The 20124-nt window shown below is 39.6% G+C and overlaps 1 protein-coding gene across 4 annotated transcripts; it reads right to left on the bottom strand.

The window, feature by feature from the left end:
• Positions 1 to 74: 74 nt before the first annotated feature.
• Positions 75 to 19994, bottom strand: C12H2orf49 (chromosome 12 C2orf49 homolog). Of its 4 annotated transcripts, none has more exons than XM_020179673.2 (5): positions 19824 to 19993; positions 17805 to 17971; positions 15972 to 16347; positions 12775 to 12849; positions 75 to 277 (listed from the first exon to the last, which is right to left on the bottom strand). In XM_020179673.2, exons 1-4 carry the CDS (start codon positions 19920 to 19922, stop codon positions 12793 to 12795), a joined length of 699 nt encoding a protein of 232 aa, XP_020035262.1. In that variant the 5' UTR covers positions 19923 to 19993; the 3' UTR covers positions 75 to 277; positions 12775 to 12792. The 4 variants fall into 4 exon arrangements, with proteins under 4 accessions (XP_020035262.1, XP_020035263.1, XP_020035261.1 ...); XM_020179674.2 differs by lacking the exon at positions 75 to 277 and having other exon boundaries at positions 9876 to 12849; positions 15972 to 16094; positions 16221 to 16347; XM_020179675.2 differs by lacking the exon at positions 75 to 277 and having other exon boundaries at positions 12834 to 12849; positions 15972 to 16074; positions 16221 to 16347; positions 19824 to 19994.
• Positions 19995 to 20124: the final 130 nt, after the last annotated feature.

Genomic DNA, 20124 nt, shown 5'->3' with positions numbered 1-20124 from the left:
AATCTTCTACATTTGATGCATGAACAGAAGCTCCAGAATATGAACAGCAGAGTAGGAGGCAAATGACAGTGAAGCCAATTTTAATGTCACTTTTATTGGCAGAACTTGACACTGTTCCATCCTCATGGATCCACATGTTACACTGACCTGCTTTTGCTTCCAGAAAGCTAAGGATTACAGAAGGACATGAGCAACTTGAGGCCAGAGACAACACCTTATTCATCTTCATATTCTCAATACCTTAGTAAGTGAGGGCACACTGGGGCCTTCAGGACTTCTGGAAAGATAAGAGAGAGAAACAGAGTCATTGCTATGAAAGTCATACTCTGAGCTCCTAGTTTGGCAGCATTCTGTCAAACAATCTTGGCTAGCAGAGTGTACAATTGGGAGCACTGAGCCAGTTTATGGGACAGAGTGTTGCACATTTCTCTTTAGAATGGTAGCACTAGTGTACATTTTGTCCTTCTATTTCCAAGGCAGTGCCACGTAATAAAATGATAAGTAAAAATGATAAGCAAAAAATCCAGTGGAAATCAAGTCTGACTTATCCTGAGCATCAGTATGTGAAGTGGGTTGCTTAATTTGGCTAGAAGTCACTGTGAGGAAGGCTTGATTGTGTGTGAGATGGGTCTTCTGGATTTATAGTTGACCAGAGGTTTTGCTTTAACTCTAACCCTCGTCAGTTTTGCCATTTTCTACCTCATAATACAAGAGTAAAAGCACTCCAGATTTCATTAAAGAACAGCTTACCTGTTCCTTATTAAAACCACCTTACCCAACCTAAAGTTAATGGTTCTGGGCATTTCACTTCCAGTAAGTATCTTTAATTAGACGAATCCTCCCTCAAATCACAAGCATTCTGAACAAAGTAACATTTTAATTTTGGAAACACTGGAGCATGATCCAAAGCAGGTGGGGGAGGTTGTGGGTGGAGTAAACACTTGGGAAGAGAGAAAGACACTGAGTGACTGTTTTTGTGCTAGGGCAGGCCCCAGTGAGACAGCTAAATCCTTAGAAGGTCTTCAGTCTCACTGGCTTGAAGAACCTAAGGCCAGAGTTTGGGACAAACAGTCTCTGTTTCCAGAGGAACAAATCCTGAGAAAGGGCACTTCAAATTCTCTGGTAAATCTCTGGCTGGCAGCTGAGCTGAGCAGCCAGGGGTCAGACTTCAGACATCCCAGCCAGGCTAACACAACTGGAGGACATATCAGGAATAGGGGTATGTGGAGTAACCCTCTAGTCCTCATTGAAGAAAATGACATAGATATACTCCAAATGATTCAAGGTCTCTAAAAATTTCCATAAAGGCATACGACAAATAAAAAACTCTATCACTAACTCACAGTGAGAGTCCACAGCCTAATCCTGTCCAACATCAACTCTCCAGCTTCTTGTAACAGCTCTCTTCTGGATGGATCAGCCAAGAAGAGAAGGGCTTCCTCTTCACCCAGCTGCTATTCTAGGGCTCTACCCCAGCAGCGACAGGCTGAGAATCTCAGTATTCCAATTGCCCTTTGCCCCAATCTGCTCTTAGGGAGGAGGTTCTCTATAGTGAGGGGCAATCTGAGAATCTATAGTGAGGTTGCCAAGGGCTGGCAACCAACTCACAGAGAAGAGATACTATTCCTGGGGCTGCTTGCTGCCCAGCCCCCAGGAGAGAGGAAGGCTCTTAAAACTTTCAGATGGGACTGATATTTGGTACCAAGAATGGAGAAACCTATGCTTATGGGGCTTGTCAAAAACAATACTGACCTTGATGGCAAGTACTTAAGAAGGGGCTGTAGCTCCATGATAGTAGTGAAAAAGCAAAATGGTAGATGACCCAAAAGTTTAACAGAGAAAATCAGAGGAGACAATCAAGAAGAGCATCCTGCAATCTCATCTCTCCTTATCCCCAAGTGTCCAGAACACTGTGTGTATGAATGGGCTATACCCAAGAAACACAGCAGGATGCAGATGGATCCATCAGCAAAGAGCAGAAGTCTTACTAGTTTAAAGTACTTAAAAAGAAACTCTCAAGAAATACTGGCTGAACATACAGGATGTTTATTCAAAGAACTAAAGGAGGCCTGGTGAAGTGGCTCAAGTGGTAGAGCCTGCCTACCACTGAGGTGAGGCCCTGCGTTCAAACCCCAGTACTGCCAAAAAGTAAAATTAAAAGAACCAAAGGAAGCTGAGTGTAGGGGTACAAGCCTGTTCTAGTACTTGGGAGGCTGAGGCAGAAGGATCATAAGATTGAGGCCAGCCTATACATCATAGAGCAAAACCCTGTCTCAAAGTCAAAGCAAAAACACCCCCAAAACTAAAGCAAACCACATTTAAAGAATTAAAGGAAAGTATGATAACAATTATCAAACAAAATACCAATAAAGTTTCTGTCTTTCTAGAGAGATAGAAAGCATAAAAAGAACCAAATGAAATTCTGCAGTTGAAAAGGATGCTAACAAATGAAAAATTCACTAGAGGGGCTCAAGAATAGACTTGGGTTGGAAGAAGAAAAAAAAATAAGTGAACTTAAAGACAGAACAATAGAAATGATAAAAATCTGAAAAACAGAATAAAGAGTGGAAAAAAAGTGAACAGAGCTTCAGAGAAATGTAGACACCATTATGAGTACCAACATACACATGAGGGAAGTGCCAGGAGAGGATAGAAAAGGGGACAGGAAAAAATACCTTAAGAATGAAGATAGCCGAAAATGTCCCTAAATTGGATGAAAAATATTCAACAACAAAAATACCTTAAGAATGAAGATAGCCAAAAATGTCCCTAAATTGGATGAAAAATATTCAACAACAAACTTCCAGGAGGATAAGTGCAGAAATCCACACTCAGTCACAATTATACTCAAAATGTTTAAATCCAAAGATTAAAAAAAAAAAAACTCTAGCTCTGAAACAGTACAGTTCTATTACTAAGACTTTTTATTGAACTGGGCACTCGTGGCTCACGCCTATAATCTTAGCTACTAGGGAGGCTGAGATTGTGATGACAATGGTTTGAGGCAGCCCAGGCAAGAGCCCATCTCTAAAATAACCAGAGCAAAATGGACTGGAGGTGTGGCTCAAGCAGTAGAGTGCCTGTTTTGCATGAAGTCCTGAGTTCAAACCACGGTCTCATTAAAAAAAGTTTTAAATTGTAAAACTGAACATATATACATGAAATTGCACAAAGCAAACAATAACAGGTAAAACTAAACTATGGTAACAGAAGTGAGAGTAGGGACAAGAGAGAGACTCCTGGAATGTTAGAAATAGTCTGTATCATGGCTTGGCAAACTATGGCCTGTTGGCTAAATACAGCCATATTTTCTCATTTACAAACTGGCTAGTCCACAAGGCCTTTTATAGAAAAAGCTTGAACCCTCCCTTGCTCTATATCTTGATCTGAGTACTAGTTACATGGGGGCATGTGTGTGTGTGTGCATGTGTGTGTACCACATATACATATTACCACTGAGCTGTATGATAAATGATTTTAACTTTACAGCATTTTATTATACCTCAATAAGAATAAATTAAAAATATGTTGTGCTATTTATAGTTTCTTGTCATTTTAAAGCTGATCTTTTTTCTGTAAACACAGCAAACAAACTTGTTTGACATTCCCCTGATTATTCCAATATATGAAAACTCCAGGTCAAGTCTCTACTGCCTGGTATTTCTGTAGCAGTTCACCAGGCAGGTCTCTGTGCATGCCTGGACAACTTTGAACTGTGCTCATCACTGTCTTTTAAGATTATCTATGGTGATTTCCCTTGCTTCTTCCAGGTGCCCAGATCACCACCAGGCCTGGAGTTACTTCCAGGTCACTTCCTGAGTTCCTTTTACTATCCTACAGGTACAGATTTACGCTCAAATCCATTTGAGAGTCCACTTGCCTGCCTCCATCCCATTAGTCTTTTCATTCCCTTTCCTATTCTTCTTTCCCATTTCCCTCTTCTTTCTTCTTTCCCTTTTCTTCTGTCCCTTCCATGTTTCTTTCTAATTCATTCTCACTATGTGGTTTCATTCTTGAAAATCCTGTCTACTAGATTCCAGCTTGGAGAGCTCAAGAGTTTTCACTCCTCTCTTCCTTACATTACAGTCATCTAAACTATAGCCAAGTTTCAACAAAGCATCAAAATATGGCCTACTTCTCTTAGATCTGGCTTTCTCTTAGGTATTTCCTGTCTGTTCTTCCATGCTTTTAAGATTTAAGTTTTTTCCCAGTATAATTGCTTCCTAGCATTTAAGAAATCAGAGTAAGCATTTTCTCTAATATTCGGTATATGAAAAACCTAACTATAAACATTCCATTAGTTATTTCCTGTCACACATTCTAGTGTTGAGACTTATATTGATTTTATCTCAGTGTAAGCTATTTTCCTAAATTATTTATACAATAAATTATATACTTAAATATATAGGATGTGGCAATATATAAGATGTAAAATTCTTAATAGAGCTAATCTACCTTCATCTAAGGCCATGAAAATTCAGTGACTGAAGTAGCTGAAAGAAGCAGTTTCACTTATGGACTGTCACTCCGCGTGGATCGTGAACATGGATGAAGCTCGTAACACAGCATGCCTTGGAGCAACAGTGATGCTCTCACTGGCGCCCTCAGTGAAAGCCCCACCTCTAAAGACCTCAGGGAAAAATCTGCGACACAACTCAGTGCTAGTAGTAGAGCAGAGACTTAAGAGACCAGCAGATGTGTCCTTGTCATCACGTAGGTGAGGTCCAGGGTATTTGCCAAACGCATCATGGACTTGCCAAAACCAGACTCAATCTGATATGTGAGCAGAGAGCAATTTCAAGGCAAAGCCATCCTGGTAAATAACCCCTACCCTCCTTGGAAAAGATTATTTTTTAATTAGCTATACTAAAGCAGAATATAAACAGCATTAACTGATATATCAATCATATTGATTTAGAAACAAAACATGTAAATAATCAATTCTCAACTATCTTCAGTAGTGCCCATTCAGACATGAGGGCACCTCTTATTGTCTTCCTGGCTATTAAGTGACAAATAGGAGGGTCTCAGGGGTAAGAACATGGCAAATTCTAAAAATACAGTGAAGAAAGGATAGGGTACAATTCACCTCCTGAACAGAGGAAGAAATATAAGCCACAATAAATAAAGCTTACTGCAGACTGCACACAGACCAACATACCAAAAACCAAGTCTCCTGACTCCTAGCCACAAATTATCCTCTTACACACAGGATGATAATGGGGCAGATGCCATCTCTGAATACAAGATTTATTTGAACACTGAGAAAGGAAATGTCCAGATAAAATACATGTCAAACTATGCATAAACTATGAAACCAACCTACTAGTGCTAAAAATAATTGAGAATAAAAAGTACACTATTACAAAGAAAAAAAGTAACTTCATACTGGACATCTATAAGCATTTATACTATTAGAAGCATGTGAAAAAAGTAACCTCCCAGGTTGCACAGGTATCTTCTAACAGAAAAATCTTGCTGTTTGTTTTTTATTGGTTTCTCTAGGCTTCAAGGAATTAAAAATTATAACTAGTATGCTATCTGGTACACAGAGCACTCTGACTTAATTATTAAATGTTCTTCAGATTCCTTCTCAAATTATTACTAATAGTGGCCTTTGAGAACAGGGACTGTGTGTTACTTACTATGACCTCTTACTTAGAGCCTAAAAACAGTACATCTTATAATGGTTGCATGCCTTTGTCTGGGGATTCCTTTTTAAGAAAATGAAGAAAAGTGCATTTGGCGTTCTCTTTTTTTCATTAAAATATTAAAGCTAGAAAACTACCTTTTAAATGGTATGACTTAAGTAACCCTCAAATGAGTGGCACATGTAAGACTGAAGGCAAAAGGAATTGAATATAATCACTGTATTCTACTTGATAAGGGTGTTTCCACCCACATAGATTTAGGTTAGCAATTCTGCAATTGCTATAATGTACACTGGAATTGAACCATGAAGTCATGGATGGTGGTGAGTGGGAGCCATTTTTATCACTGTTGCAATGGGAGATTACACACAAGCAAGGAAAATGTAGAATGATCAATATGATAATGGATTAGTTAGAGCTCTCAGTACAAACTAATGTCTAACTTACCATACATATAGGTGGTGCTATAGTTTTGATCTAAAATGTCCCCCAAAGGCCTATGTACTAAGGCCTGTTCCCCAGTGTGACACCATTAAGAGGTGGTAGAAACCTTAAAAGAGGTGAGGCCTAGCAGGAGGTTCTAGGTCAATGAGGGCAGGTCCTCAGAGGAATACTGCTCTACCTCTTTTGCTTCACAGCTGCCATGAGGGGAACAGTTTTACTCCCACCATGATATAGTGCTTTGCCACAGAAGCAAAAGCAACAGAGCCAACCAACCATGGGCTGAAGCCTCTAAAACTATGACCCAAAATATACCTTTCTTCTTTTTAAGTTGACTTAGATATTTTCTTACAGAAACAAAAACCTGTCACATATTTAGATATGTATATAGGCTAATATGCACACATATATTTCCTTGCTCTGTCAGCTCAGAAAGTCTAAAAGCGAATATACTCCAATAACAATTACCTACTTCTTGTGGGTTTTTTATGTGGTTGGTTTTTGTGATTGGTGTTTATTGTTGTTTTAAGGTTTTTTGTTTGTCTGGGCAATATTGGGGGTGGAACCCAGGGCCCCATACATTCAAGGGAAGCACTTTACCACTGAATTGTACTCTCAGCCCCAGATCGTGGTTTTTAATACTTTTGTCCAATATGATGAACCAAGCCTCCTTGGAGAAGTGGCTGCTTCTAGGACTTGGGCAAGAAATACACAAAATGAACCTGTTGTATCCTAAGTAAGGAAGTCCTCAAATGAAACCATGAGGGGGTGACTCAAAGGAAGCAGGAGATGACTGAAAGAGCATTCAATGGCCAAAGCTGGAACAATTTGAGCAAAAACAATCAATGAAAGCATTAGATAATAACCAAAAGTATAAGTTCCCGTGAATCTAAAGACTACTGAATTAATGAATGATGAAAAGCAGATAAATCTCCTGCCTAGAATCCCAAATTACTTATACAGTAGTCTACAAGGTAAGAGTATAACTCCCCATTCCCTAAGTGGCTTCCATCCAAAGACTAAATGTGAAAAGGGAGGAATAACATTTTAGTGGGGAAACCTGACTGATACTACTTCAGCCAGATGACCAAGGTTAACCTCAAAGCAATACCATGTTTAAGTGTTTTCAATATAATGCAATAAAATGGTACTTTACCTCTGTCTTCCCCCAAAACCCAAAGTTCCAGTCTAATCATGAAAAAAAAAATTTTTTCACAAATCTCAATTGAGAGGGATTACAAAATATCTGACCAGTGCTTCACAGAACTGTCATGGTCAAAAAAAAAAAAATAAGGAACATCTGAGAAACAGTTATAACCAAGAGGAGTCTAAGTAGATGTGGTATTCTGGGTGGGATCCTGGAACAGAAGAAGGGACATAGATAAAAACTAAGGGCATCTGAATAAAGTATGAACTTTAGTTAACAACAGTGTATCAATACTGACTCATTTCTATAAATGTACCATGTTAATAGAGAAACTGGATATAAGATATATGAAAACTATCTTAGCAATTTTTCTAAATGTCTAAATAGACATTTTCTTTTTCTAAATAAATAAGTTTATTACAAATCTTCAGAAATTACATACTAAGGCAGAAGAGGTATAATAGAAGGTATAGCTAGATAGTGTTTTTATTACTTATGAAAAATATCTGACTGGGTGCAGCAGGTACTTATGAGGTGGAGAACAGGAGGATCTTGTTTTGAGGCCAACCCCAGCAAAAAAAAACTTAGCAAGAGCCCAAATAAGCTGGGCATGGTGGCCCACACCTGTGATTGCGGCTACTAGAAAGGCCATAGGTAGGTGGATCATGGGTCCAGGCCTGACTCAGGCAAAAATTTAAGACCCTATCTGAAAAGAAACTAAAGCAAAAAAGGGCTGGGAGTATGAATCAAGTGGTAGAATGCCTGGCTAGCAAATGTGAGGCCCTGGGTTCAAATCCCAGTACTACCAAAAAAACTGTCCTTTATAATTGGAATAATATTCTATGGCCACCTAAAGGCTTAACTATTAGCCTAGGAAACATCAGTATTTTAGTTCATATTTCTACCCAAAGACAAAACAAAACATGGGTAACTGTACTAGAGGCTAAAAAAAGATGTTTAGGACTAGTATATGCTTATTTAACTAGGCTTATTTATTTTTTATTAAACTGAATTCCAAGTTAAATCTGAAGTTAATAACTTCCAGTGGCTCTTGGAATCAAATCTGAAGTCCTTACCACAGCTGGCCACATTAAGGTCTGGTATAATGTCGCTCCCACCTACCTTCTCTGACTTCAGTTTATAACATCCGTGTTTTCACTGTCTTAAGCTACATGAGTCTTTCTGCTCTAAAAACCTATTGTCAGGACTTTCCCACTTCACTCTTGACTAGTTATTTACCGGTGAGCAGCAAACCACCCCACCATTTAGTGGCTTAATAAAGCCTCCATTTACTCACTCATGATTCTGACTCAGCAATCTGGACTGATCTCACCTGGGACACTCATGCAGCTAGCTGACTAGAAGCTAGGCTATGGTAGGTGACTAGTGGCCATACATCTGGCAGTTACTGCCAGGCCACATACTCCCAGCAGGGAAGCCTGAGCTTTTTCACATGGCTGCAGCAGAGGTCCACCTGAGAGAAGCATTCATTTGACAGGTTAGTCCATACTCAAGTGGAAAGAAACAGGCTCCACTCTTGATGGAACAGAGCAAAAAATGGAGCCATTTGACCACATCCCTTTAAAGTATCTCAGATCTAGCTATGTAGCCCAGGCTGACCTCAAATTTGCAATCTTCCTGCCTCTGCCTCCTGAGTACCGGGATTACAGGTGTACACAGAGCCTTTCCTAACCAGTGTTTATAGTCACTTCTCCCTACTCTTCGCAACCCTCATCTCCATTCAGGATTGTTTTATTTCCTTTCCATCAAGAGTGCCCATTATGTCACTGCTCACTTGTCTGTCTTCTCAGTAGAAGGAACTTAATCTGTCATGTTCACCCCTAAGGCATTTAAAAATATATAGACAGCCAGGCAGCAGTGGTTCATGCCTATAATCCTAGCTACTCAGGAGGCAGAGATCAGGAGGATTAAAGTTCGAAGCCAGCCTGGGCAAATAGTTCATGAGAGCCTATCTGGAAAAAACCCATCACAAAAAAGGGCTGGTAGAGTGACTCAAGGTGTAGGCCCTGAGTTCAAGTGCCAGTACCACAAAAAAAAAAAAAAAGGCAATTCACATCTTTATTTCTTATTCTACAATAAGGAAGATAACTAAGTTATTAAAAAATTCAAAGAATAAAAGCACTTCTGTAAATGCACAATAATCTAAACGCAAACAAGCTTTTCTTTTTGTCCCTTTTGTGCAGACTAAAAAAAAAAAAAAAAAAATGAATAAAAAAACAAAGATCTACTTTTTTAGGCCCAAAGTAGAAAATTTTCTGAGTCTTTTCCAAGTGACTAAATTCAGAGCTTCAGTTTCCAACTGTAATAACATACCAATTTAGAAATTAGTGTTTTATTTTTTAAATTGCCCCAACAAAATCTCTAATTCTCTTGTTTGTCTCATTTTGTTAGGAAAACTTACTACACGGGAAGGCTTGGGGACTTCTGTTTTTATCTCCCAATATGTAGCAACAATTGCCTTGTCAGTTTCTGGGTCCCAAACACCAGGCCACTCTAACCACTCCTCCACTCACTGCAGGAACCCAAGATGTGGGTGGACTATTTGGATCATGTCTGCTCCTAATCAACCCATACGGAGATAGTTAACTCAAATAAAGACAGATAGAGTCATCAGAGTATTTTTCAATTTTATTTTTTTATGAATGACAGATCTACTCAAGATAATATTATTGTTTATTTAAATAAGGATACGGCTACTTAAAAGAGATTTTACATACAAAAATGTACAAGGTCAAACTTTTCCATACTGAATTACAAAAACTTGCACAAGCATTTATTAAAAGAGCATACTTAAAAACATTTGACCATTTGGTAGCCTCTAAAAAGTACTGAAGTTTCACAACAATAAGACAAAGGAAGCTTTTACACAACATAAATGACTTAACCTACTGGCACTTTTACTTAATGTAAGTTTTAAAAAGGTCATTGCTATTGAATGAATTGCTAGATCAGTTTTAGAATCATCTCTCAAAACTTAAGTCAACCAAAATATTTCAAATAAAAACTCCAATTCTGAAGAATTTTAATACTAGCAAATATACTATAGCCTCATAGAAGTAATAAACCAACTTTCCAAAGTGGCTGATAACTATCTAGATTAATAAGGCTATTTTGGAAAGCTGTACAGACTTTACAGCCTTTAGAAGCAATTTAGTGCCTGGGCTACAGGGTCCTGAGACTGCAGAATCCACAAGGCCATCTATGATCCCTCAAGTGTCAGAGGATTGGGTTCAGCCTATCTCCACCCCTAACTGAGGGAGTAGGGCCAAGGACTAGGAATTGCAAATGTAAGCCTGAAGCTTAGGATCTAGAGAAAGGAGGAGGAAGAATGAAAGTGAAGCAGAAAAACATACAAGAAAAGGGAAAGTGGAATAAAAAGGGAAAGGAAGAAAAGAACAAGGCCCACCTGCTAAAGCAGGAAGTAGTGCCTCTTACTTCGGCTCATAAGCCACCCACTGACTGTAATGCCATTCGTTTGCCTAACCCAGTAATTAGCTGGCTTTTCTGGAATAGAGAATCAAGTACAACAAAATTAACCCACGTTAGAAAATAAAGGTTATTCCAAAGTTGTTCACCATTCACATCAAATCTTTCTAACTTTTCAAGCAAACTACATCACCACTTCAAACCCTAAGACTCCCAATGCTGCTGCTCCAGGTCCCAGCATTAGGCATGCTGCATTATGTGAAGAAGGGCCATGCAGGATAAGCTGTAGCCATGCACTTCAGGAGGCACAGCGCTCTAAGATGGTGGGAGTATGTAACACACAGTGCATGGTTTAGTGCTTTTCCACCTTTCAAACTCAAAATAGCTCAATAATATGCTGCTATATGAGCATTGATTCTCAATGTTCATAATGTAAACTTCAATTTGAAGCAACAGTGTTACACAGTTCAGCTGTTATTACCAACCTACTCTGTAAGTTAAATATACAAATTAAAAATTAATTTCACTGAGTAACTAAAAGTAAGTTCCCACTGACTTAAAATCGTCAAATGGCTAAATCTCTCTTAACTAAGAGAGAAATACAAGTGGAAGGGGGGTTAACTAAATATAAAATATAATTTGTCATTCTACCCTAAAATCTGCATTTTTTAAATCTCCTTTAATATTTATGGTTAGGAACACAGTTCTCATCAACAATATTATATGTATCAGCCCTGCAGATAACAATATATTTAAAAACTTACTATGACAACTTATACAACACTTAGTATGTATCAATTTTGTCTTGTGTACAGATTTATAGTCTGGAGTAAAGGCAGAATGGCCAAAAACTACTGGGCTAGTACTTACCTGCAAGGCTGAATAAATTTTTTGTAAGGCTATTCAATAGCTGAACTAAAATACTTGTTTTAACAAATTAAAAAAGGAAAGAAACTCCTCTAAAATGTATTGAAAACAGGAAATCCCAATTTGAATACACATGGAAAAAAAATACAAAGTATCCTTTGCTCTTGGGTAGAAATACTTAGCAGAAAAGTAGCCCTAGCACTCATGATAATGAAAACCCTACTTTCCCATTGACTTCCATAATATACTTGGAGTGGTAATACTAGCTGCACAAAAATGGGACAGCTCTATGGGAACCCCATCCAGCAGAAAGTCCAATTCTCTCCTGCTGTAATCAACAGTGAATTCCAACTCTAAGCCCCTCTATTACTATCTCCAGAAGACACTGATGTTTCTGCCCCTCACTATCATACTAAATTCTCAAATTCTACCCTCCCTCTCTATTCTCTAAACTTTCTGCCAAGTTCCAACATGATTACTCAGCCTGAAGATTTTTAAATCAACTTCATTTTAGAAAGATTAAGATCCTAGGAGGGCATAAGAGCAGAACTTACTGTGTGAGATCATAGACTGCTTACAAAAAGAGTAGACAGGACAAGATTGTTCTAAAAGATGCACCAGTCACCTCAGAGCCAATCAATTCTGTTAGACTTTAAGAAAAGAGTAATAGAGAGTACTGCCTTCCTTTTTACTTTTTATGGGAAAAAACAATGCTATCTGTACTTTCAGAATAGCTTTCCAGTAGTACTATCAAGATGTTTTTCTTGGTGAACCTTTGAGGATGCATGTGGCAATATTTACTAAAATACTGTAATGAACTGTTAAATGCTTCTGCTTATGAAACAAATTAATAGCAATGGTGAACTATTAAAATATTTGAGCCTTAAAAAGAAATCTCAAATTTCGCCAAAGATTCTGAAGGAGAGTAGTAAGGACAATTCCTAAAATTGATTAGATATTTTATGACAGATTTGTAGCTAATGATTTCAGCCGGGCCAATATAAATGATGTATACTAAACCAATATTTTAAAAAGAAATTCTTTCCTACTCAGGACATGAAAGGCAAGAAATGTTAAAAAGGGAGAGAAGGGGAGAGAAAGAAAACACTTTACTCTGAACCTATTTCAAACCTCTTAAGAAAATTCTGCAATAATCAGGATCTCTGTAAATACTGTCAAATATATGTGAACTTGTTTGAAAAGCTAGATAGTTATATTTACATTTTTGGAAACTTTCCTTCATGGCCATGTAACATGTTGTATCTTCCTTTTTGCTTCTGGAGGCTTCAGGTTATTCTAAAAAACATGAGCAGAAACCAGTTTATACTTAAAAAAATGTCTGAGAATAGCTAAAATAAACATTCAAGCAACCAGGTTTACTACTGATACACTAATGGAGGATTACTGCTGCCATCTAGTGGGAATACACATCAGGAGATTAGGAGAAAACCAAGTCTCTTCTGGCTCCCATTTTTTTGCTGTTTCTCAAATATGTGCGCATTAGAATAAATGAAAGCACTTAAAAACATGCCAGGGCCTGGGCCTTATCCAAGAACCAGTGAAACCAGAATCCATAGAAAGCTTCTCTATGGTTTCTGAGAGGCTTCTCAGGTGATCCTAATGGGCAGTCAGAGCTGAGAAACACTGACTACTGCAGACCCTGCTTCCTCCCTGCTCAGCCCATCTCCTCTATCAACTTCATACTCCAGATGTTGACAATATGAGAAATGAATCACATGTATAACGATATATGTATGTATATATATGTACACACACACGCAAATACCTGAAAAAAAGTCCTCACAGCTCACTCACTCCAGTATTTAAGATGTGGCTTTTTCTTCCAACTTTCATTTCACATCCTCCTCCTCTCTCCCACAGGGTGGCTTAAATAAATGTGGAGGCAGTGTGGAATTCTAAGTGCATGCCCTGGGATTAAAGGGCCCTGGATTCAAATTGAAGTCTGGCCACTTATTAACTCTGGAGCCCTGGACAAGTTTGTGTAACTGTACTAACTGGCCAGCATATGAAATCTAAGCATTCAAATGCTTTAGTATACAACATAATAGATTCCCCCTAGACTAGGGGCAAGTGGTAGAGCGCCACCCTAACAAGCATGAGAACTCAAGGTCAATTTCCAGTACCACAAAAAAAAATTTTTTTTAAATAAAAATGTATGAAAAAAATTGGACTCGGGGGGTGTGGTTCAAGTGGTAGAGTGCCTCTCTCGCAAGTGTAAGGCCCTGAGTTCAATTCCCAGTAGAACAAGAAAAAAAAAAAATTCAAAATTTGTACTGTGGGTGTGGCTCAAGTACTACAGTGCTTGTCTAGCAAGTATGAGACCCTCAGTTCAATCCCAGTGCTACCTTTCCCCTGCCCCCAATAAATACCCTCAGCCTTCCTCTATCCCTCTAAAGTTAAGTACATTTATTTGAGGGGTAATGAAGGCAAGTGATAAATCTTAGAGAGACTGGTGTAGTTTTAAGGTAAGTGAAAACAGACTTAAGGTTAAGGCCCAAATGCTACTTCATGTGTGACCCTGAACAAATTACTTAACATCCTGAGCCTTACTAATAAAAGAGTATTTCTCATTTTAGTCCCAAGATAGTGGAACTATATAAATGAGAATAATCTAGGAAAACTGCTTATCTTTATGGATTTTAAGCAGAAATAAATTGAGAGCACTTTCAAAAGCAAAAATCATGGAGTTTTCAACTGTAGGTTTGAACACAGGAACAATTAGATATAAAAATCAGATCAGATAGATTCAAGAACAGCAAATGGGTGTTATGTGCAGACCATGGATTCAGGCGGATGCCATATATGCTATCTTCCTCTTGACCAGCCTCCTGTACACTGGTGAGCCTGGGACTCCCAACCCAGGGAAGAAATTTTGGACAGTATGGGCCTTACCCATCTGCTCCCTGGCCTAGGTTGGTGAAGAGTGAAGACAGCATAGGTGCTGGCCTGGGTGGGGGTGAGTGAACAAAGCAGGTGGCCTAAGGAGGTAGCATCTCCCTGAGGGCTCCAGTGGGTGCACATAGAATTGGGCCATGGTGCCTTCCCTTAGGCAGTCTTTCCTGTGGTGAGGGTGGGTCTTAACAGGGTGACCTGTCCCACAGTAGTATTGTACTTGTGCTGGGCACACGTGATTGACATGAGCTGGAGCCTCACCCTACAGAACAGAACTTTGGTCCTTGACTTCAGGTGCCTCCTCCCAGTTTGTAAGGGTATGGAAGCATGTCTATCATCTATGTCAATGTTTATCTTTGTATTTGTATTTACCCTAGATCCTACTTCTTTAAAGTGACAGGTTTTGTGGTCCGGATTATTCTGCAAAGGAGTCTTTATTTCACCTGCTTTAAAATGTCTTACATGACACACTGCAGACCAAAAGAGACTGGTAGTGGTCCTGGTCTGTGGCAAACAGAAGTCATTCATGATGTTACCACATGTGGCTCTGTTTTGTTTTCTAAGAAGTGGTGAACACTGTCGACCATTTAGAGTGGAAACCACAAAAATAAATAAATAAAATGTTTAACATGAGCTGGGCATGGTGGCTCAAGCCTGTGATCCTAACTACTTGGGAGGCAGAGCTTGGAAGGATCATGGTTTGAGGCCAACCAGGGCAGAAAAATTCAAGGGTGAGGTGACATATGCCTGTCATCCCGGCTACACTGGGAAATATGATGGTCCTGGCCTTCCTGGACATAAAGCAGCAGCTTATTTCAAAAATAACCAACACAAAAAGGGCTGGCAGAGTTGTTCAAGTGGTAGAATGCCTGCCTAGTAGGCACAAGCCGAGTTCAACTCTCAGTACCACAAAAAAAGTTTTGCATGGTCATTGGCCAGCCTTTACTTTGGGGGAAATATAAGTATGTTAGATGTTGTGCAGATTACTGTACCTATTTATTACTTAAAACAATACTGAGAGTTATTAAAACCACAGTGGGTTATGAAGGTAGTGCCTCACCAGCTGCATTACCTTCTTGGTATTAGGAGGGGCCTCCTGCCCTACTATCCTCCCTATGTGACTGTGACCCTTCTCTTTTCCCCTAACTCTTGCCCGCCTATCTTAACCTCATTTAAATCATGGTAAAGAAAGAGGTGTGAGGTTAATTATCAAAACTCTATTATAGTTTGATCATTGTGGTAAACTGAAAGATGTGACGTTAATTATTGAAATTCTATTATAGTATGATGTACAGATAGGCTTTAATCTCTAAAGAGAGGACCCCAAGTCTGTATTCTCAGGTCATAGCCCACCAAAGGAAATAAACCTATCTTCACTACCCGTCTCCCTCCCTCTACCCCCCAAAAAAAGAGAGAGAACAGCAAGTAACACAGCTGGCCCACCATGGGCTACAAGGTGGGCTGCTCAGGTTTCATACCTAGTATGGAAACCACCCCATACTTACCAGGGCCTCTGCTTCTTCCTTAGGAGCAGCTCGCTTCAACTTTACAGGAGTAGTTCCAACAGGGGACAAAGGTGGCGACTTCACAGGACCCAAAGGACTTTTCCTATGCGTTAAGTCATGGTTCTGTTTAATGTCATTATTATTGTGTTCCGTTTTATTGTTCATAGGCAAATTGGAAGACAAAATTAGGGGTGGAACACTTGAAGAGGAATTTGATAATTTTCGAAAGGCATTATTGGTAAAGCTTGCCTGAGGGGGAGGCTTGAGTCGGTCATTATCTCCATTCTCTGTCTTTCTCACTTTGATACTTGTACTTGTTGAGCTTCCATCAAATACAATGAGGGGCCTTTTCCTTAACCCGTCTACAGTGCTACTCCTGAAATCAAAGAAAAGCATTCTTGAAAAAACCATCTGATATGGTGAACTACTTTATTGGAATTCAAAGTTAAAACAAACAACAGTCAATAAAATTTATTGATAAGACTGTTGTTAAGCAAGACTAAGAAATGAAATTTTCTATGTTCACTCTTTTTAAAATATCAATTAACCATATAACCTTCAAACAGGATTTCCACGTAACAACAAAAACAATCCAGGTTACTAATAGGGTTAGATTGACTATATAATCCTAATCAATTATTATTTTGGAAAGATAAATTAAAAGTATACCAGGACTACTACAGTGGCAGTCTACAATGAGGCAGAACATTCTATTCCAGTCACTACTAGTCTCTAAGGCCAAGGTGTTTTCTAAACTGCTTATAATTGCAACATTTGTACAGTTATAATCAGAAGATTTGGTGAGCCTTCATGCTGAGCTTGTAAAAATCAAATTTCTATTTTTTTAAAAATTTTGTTTTTTGTGGGACTGGGGTTTAAATTCAGGGCTTTGTGCTTACAAAGCAGACATTCTACCTTTTGAGCCACACCTCTAATCCATTTTGCTCTGGTTATTTTGGAGATGGGGGGAGGGGAGGGCACATCTCACGAACTATTAGCCTGAGATGGCCTCAAACTGCGATCCTCCCAATCTCAGCCTCCCAAGTAGCTAAGATTACAGAGATGAGCCACTGGCATTTGGCTCTTCCCTCCCCCCAAAGATTTAGCAAATCCTGTTCTATCTACATCTGAAAATAACATCCAGACCCAACCTACCATAATTACTTAACCTACCACTTATTGTCTGGATTACCACACAGCCTCCTAATTGGTCTTATTGCCTTTACCCTTGCAACTCTGCCACTTAAATCACTTCTCAATTCAGCAGAGTGATCCTGTTAAAATATTATCTGGCAGAGTCACCACCATCATTGGCTTAAAACCCTCCAACAGCCTCTCGTCTCAGAGTAAAGCCAAATTTCTCACAATGACTCACACGCTTGCCATGACCTGACAGTCTCCTCAGCTTACCCTTCCTAACTCTTCCCATTCTTGGGCACACTCCTGATCCAGGCTCTCGTATTCTGCTGGAATGCTAGCTTGCTCTCTACTTCCTACAGGTCTCTCTACTGAAATGTTATTTCTCAGTAAGGTGGTTCCTGGCCATCTTACCACAAATTGTGATCTCTCTTCATAGTTTACTTTTCTCATTAGCATTTATCACTATGTAACATAGCACACACTTTTTATTACATTTCTCTCAATTAAAATATGAGTAAAAATTTTGTCAGTTTTATTCACTGCTTTAAGCATAGTGTCTGGTGCTCAATAACACTTACTGAATAAATGATTTTTTTCTTTCTTTTTATTTTTTTTGCCTAAATTTACCTGGGGAAAGGGAAATAAAACAGGTTAGTCATGTAAGATAAAATGAAAACAAGAACGACAAAGTACCTTTTAGTCTCATTTTTTATCTCATGTTGTTCTCTTTTCTTTTCCATCATTTTCCCCCATCTGTTCTTTGGCAAATCCCTCTGAGGCAGCGGTATCGCATGCTGGACGTAAAGATCTGTGAGATCATCTTTGTTTATTCTTACATCATTTTCAACAGCTATGTTCTTCTATGGGAAAGGAAACAAAGATAATTTCAAAATAACACTTTTCATTTTAATAACTACTTACCCTAACATGGCAAAATATTACAGCTTAAGTGACAAATTATAAAACCATTTTCACAATCACATACATTCTTAAAAATACTACTAGATATATTATAGATAGGTTAAGTTCTGCAATTAGGTTCTGCCTCATTTTAAAGAAAGTGGTCACATGCTCTCACTGTGACAGGACTGTTGCCTGAAACTGTTTAGCCAACACTCCAGACTTGAATACCATTTCCAGTACTACCATCTTAACTACAAAGGGGATTGAAATTAGGGGACAGCCTGGGAAAAACAGACAGTAGGAAGTTAACGATTACTACATTCTCCCAAAAAACTACCTTGAGTGTAACTATTATGATCAGATTGGTAGGATGGAGGTCTCAGTTTCATCCTTATATTATTTCTCATGTTTCTCCAATTTGGTGTTTTTTGGGGGGTTGTTTCTGAGTGCTGGAAACTGAACCCAGGCCTTATGTATGCTAAGTATGTGCTACGCCCACAGCTCCAGTACTGCTTCTTAAGCTGAAGTTAATTACCAAGATTTTAAATAAGACCATAGAAGAAAACTACAGTTCCCTCTCTGAAGACAGTAACAGATCATTAGAACAGCCTGACCCCACCCCTTGGTTTTCACTCTTCCTTTCAAGTAGCTTCCAGGCATTGTCCAATCATCTCTATCTAAATCATCTCATCCTCCCTCATTTCCCAATTTGTTCTTGGCATCATGGAAAACATACAAGTACAGGAGTAGCTGCAGAGACAGTTTGGATTTAGAAAGGGAAAATGAGAATGAAGATGAGATCATAGGCTCTTCACCTTTAAAAGCACATTTTACTTCTTTTATCTCATATAGTATACTATTTTTTATTTTCACCCTCTATTCACTTGGAAGTGGGGAAACAGCATCCCCAGTGGATTCACAGGCATGGCACTTTGGAAAGCACTGTGTTTGGGCAGTGGTTCTCAAAGTGTAATTCCTGAGGCCAGCAGCAAGAACGTATTAAAAATGCAAATTTTCAGGCCACATCCTAGGTTTACTTAATGAGAAAAGGAGGATGGAGTCCAGCAGCCTATATTTTAACAAGCCCTTGGCGGTTCTGATGTACTTAGAAGCTTGAGAACCATGGTATTGTCATTATTAAAATAACCTACTTAAGAGAACTTCAGGAATTACAGAAAAGACAGGGTTCTGCGGGGAAAACAAAATATGCTACATAAACTTCCAACAATTCTGTCACTTTAAGTAAAAACTTCCAACTTTCGCCTATTATCAGAGGCCACAACTGCTGAAAAACCGTAAGCACGATATGGAGTTTGAATTCTCCTCCAAACTCTACCATTTACAGCTACGATGGCTTTAAATTAGTCCCTGTCTTTGGGACTCAGTTTCGACATCTTTAATGAGGTGAGAAGCTGTGGAGTAGACAGTTTCTCAGACGCTTTGGAACGCTGACAGTCCTGGAATGCTACCCTCCATGTCTGTTCTTTTATGCTTCTTCCCCGGTACCTAACTCAGGCCCTCGGTTACACACAGGCCACGGGGGTCACCTGTGACTCCTCTCTTCCAGCCACTAAGAACCCTGATTGGCAAATGCTATATGCCAGGATTCCTGATCCTCTAAGGGCGTCCGTTTTTCGAATAGGAGGCAAGGGAACTCTGGTCAGTGTTGGTGCCGAGTGGCACAAACCCGGCAGGCGGAGCGCCGGCGGCGAGATGTCCGTCGTCACGGTGGGCGACTTGGGGCGAGCTCAGCTGCGAGCCTCTCCCGAGCAGGCCCGCCCGCCCGCCCGCCGCCCCGGCGCGCCCGACCTGCTCCAGGGTGAGGAGAAGGAACTCCTGGGACAGCAGCTCCGGGTGCAGCAGCAGTTCCGAGTCCGTACAGCTGCGACCGCCCACATCCCCCGCCATCGTCGTCGCCAGGAGACCCCGGCCAGCTACCCACAAAGCTTCGCGAAGGAAACGTCCCGGAAGTGACGTCATCTTGGGGACGGAGACTCGATTGTGTCGTCACTCCAAGCGCGCCGAGCGCACAGTAACACTTTTCGTGGTGGGTGGGGAGTGGGCTGTCTGTACCGGATAGTAAATGCACCCTAGACGAGAGAAAAAAAAG

The sequence above is a fragment of the Castor canadensis genome, chromosome 12 (genome assembly GCF_047511655.1).
Source record: "Castor canadensis chromosome 12, mCasCan1.hap1v2, whole genome shotgun sequence".
Classification (NCBI taxonomy): domain Eukaryota; kingdom Metazoa; phylum Chordata; class Mammalia; order Rodentia; family Castoridae; genus Castor; species Castor canadensis.
Note: the sequence above shows the minus strand (reverse complement) of the source record. Positions and strands in the feature narration are given on the sequence as shown.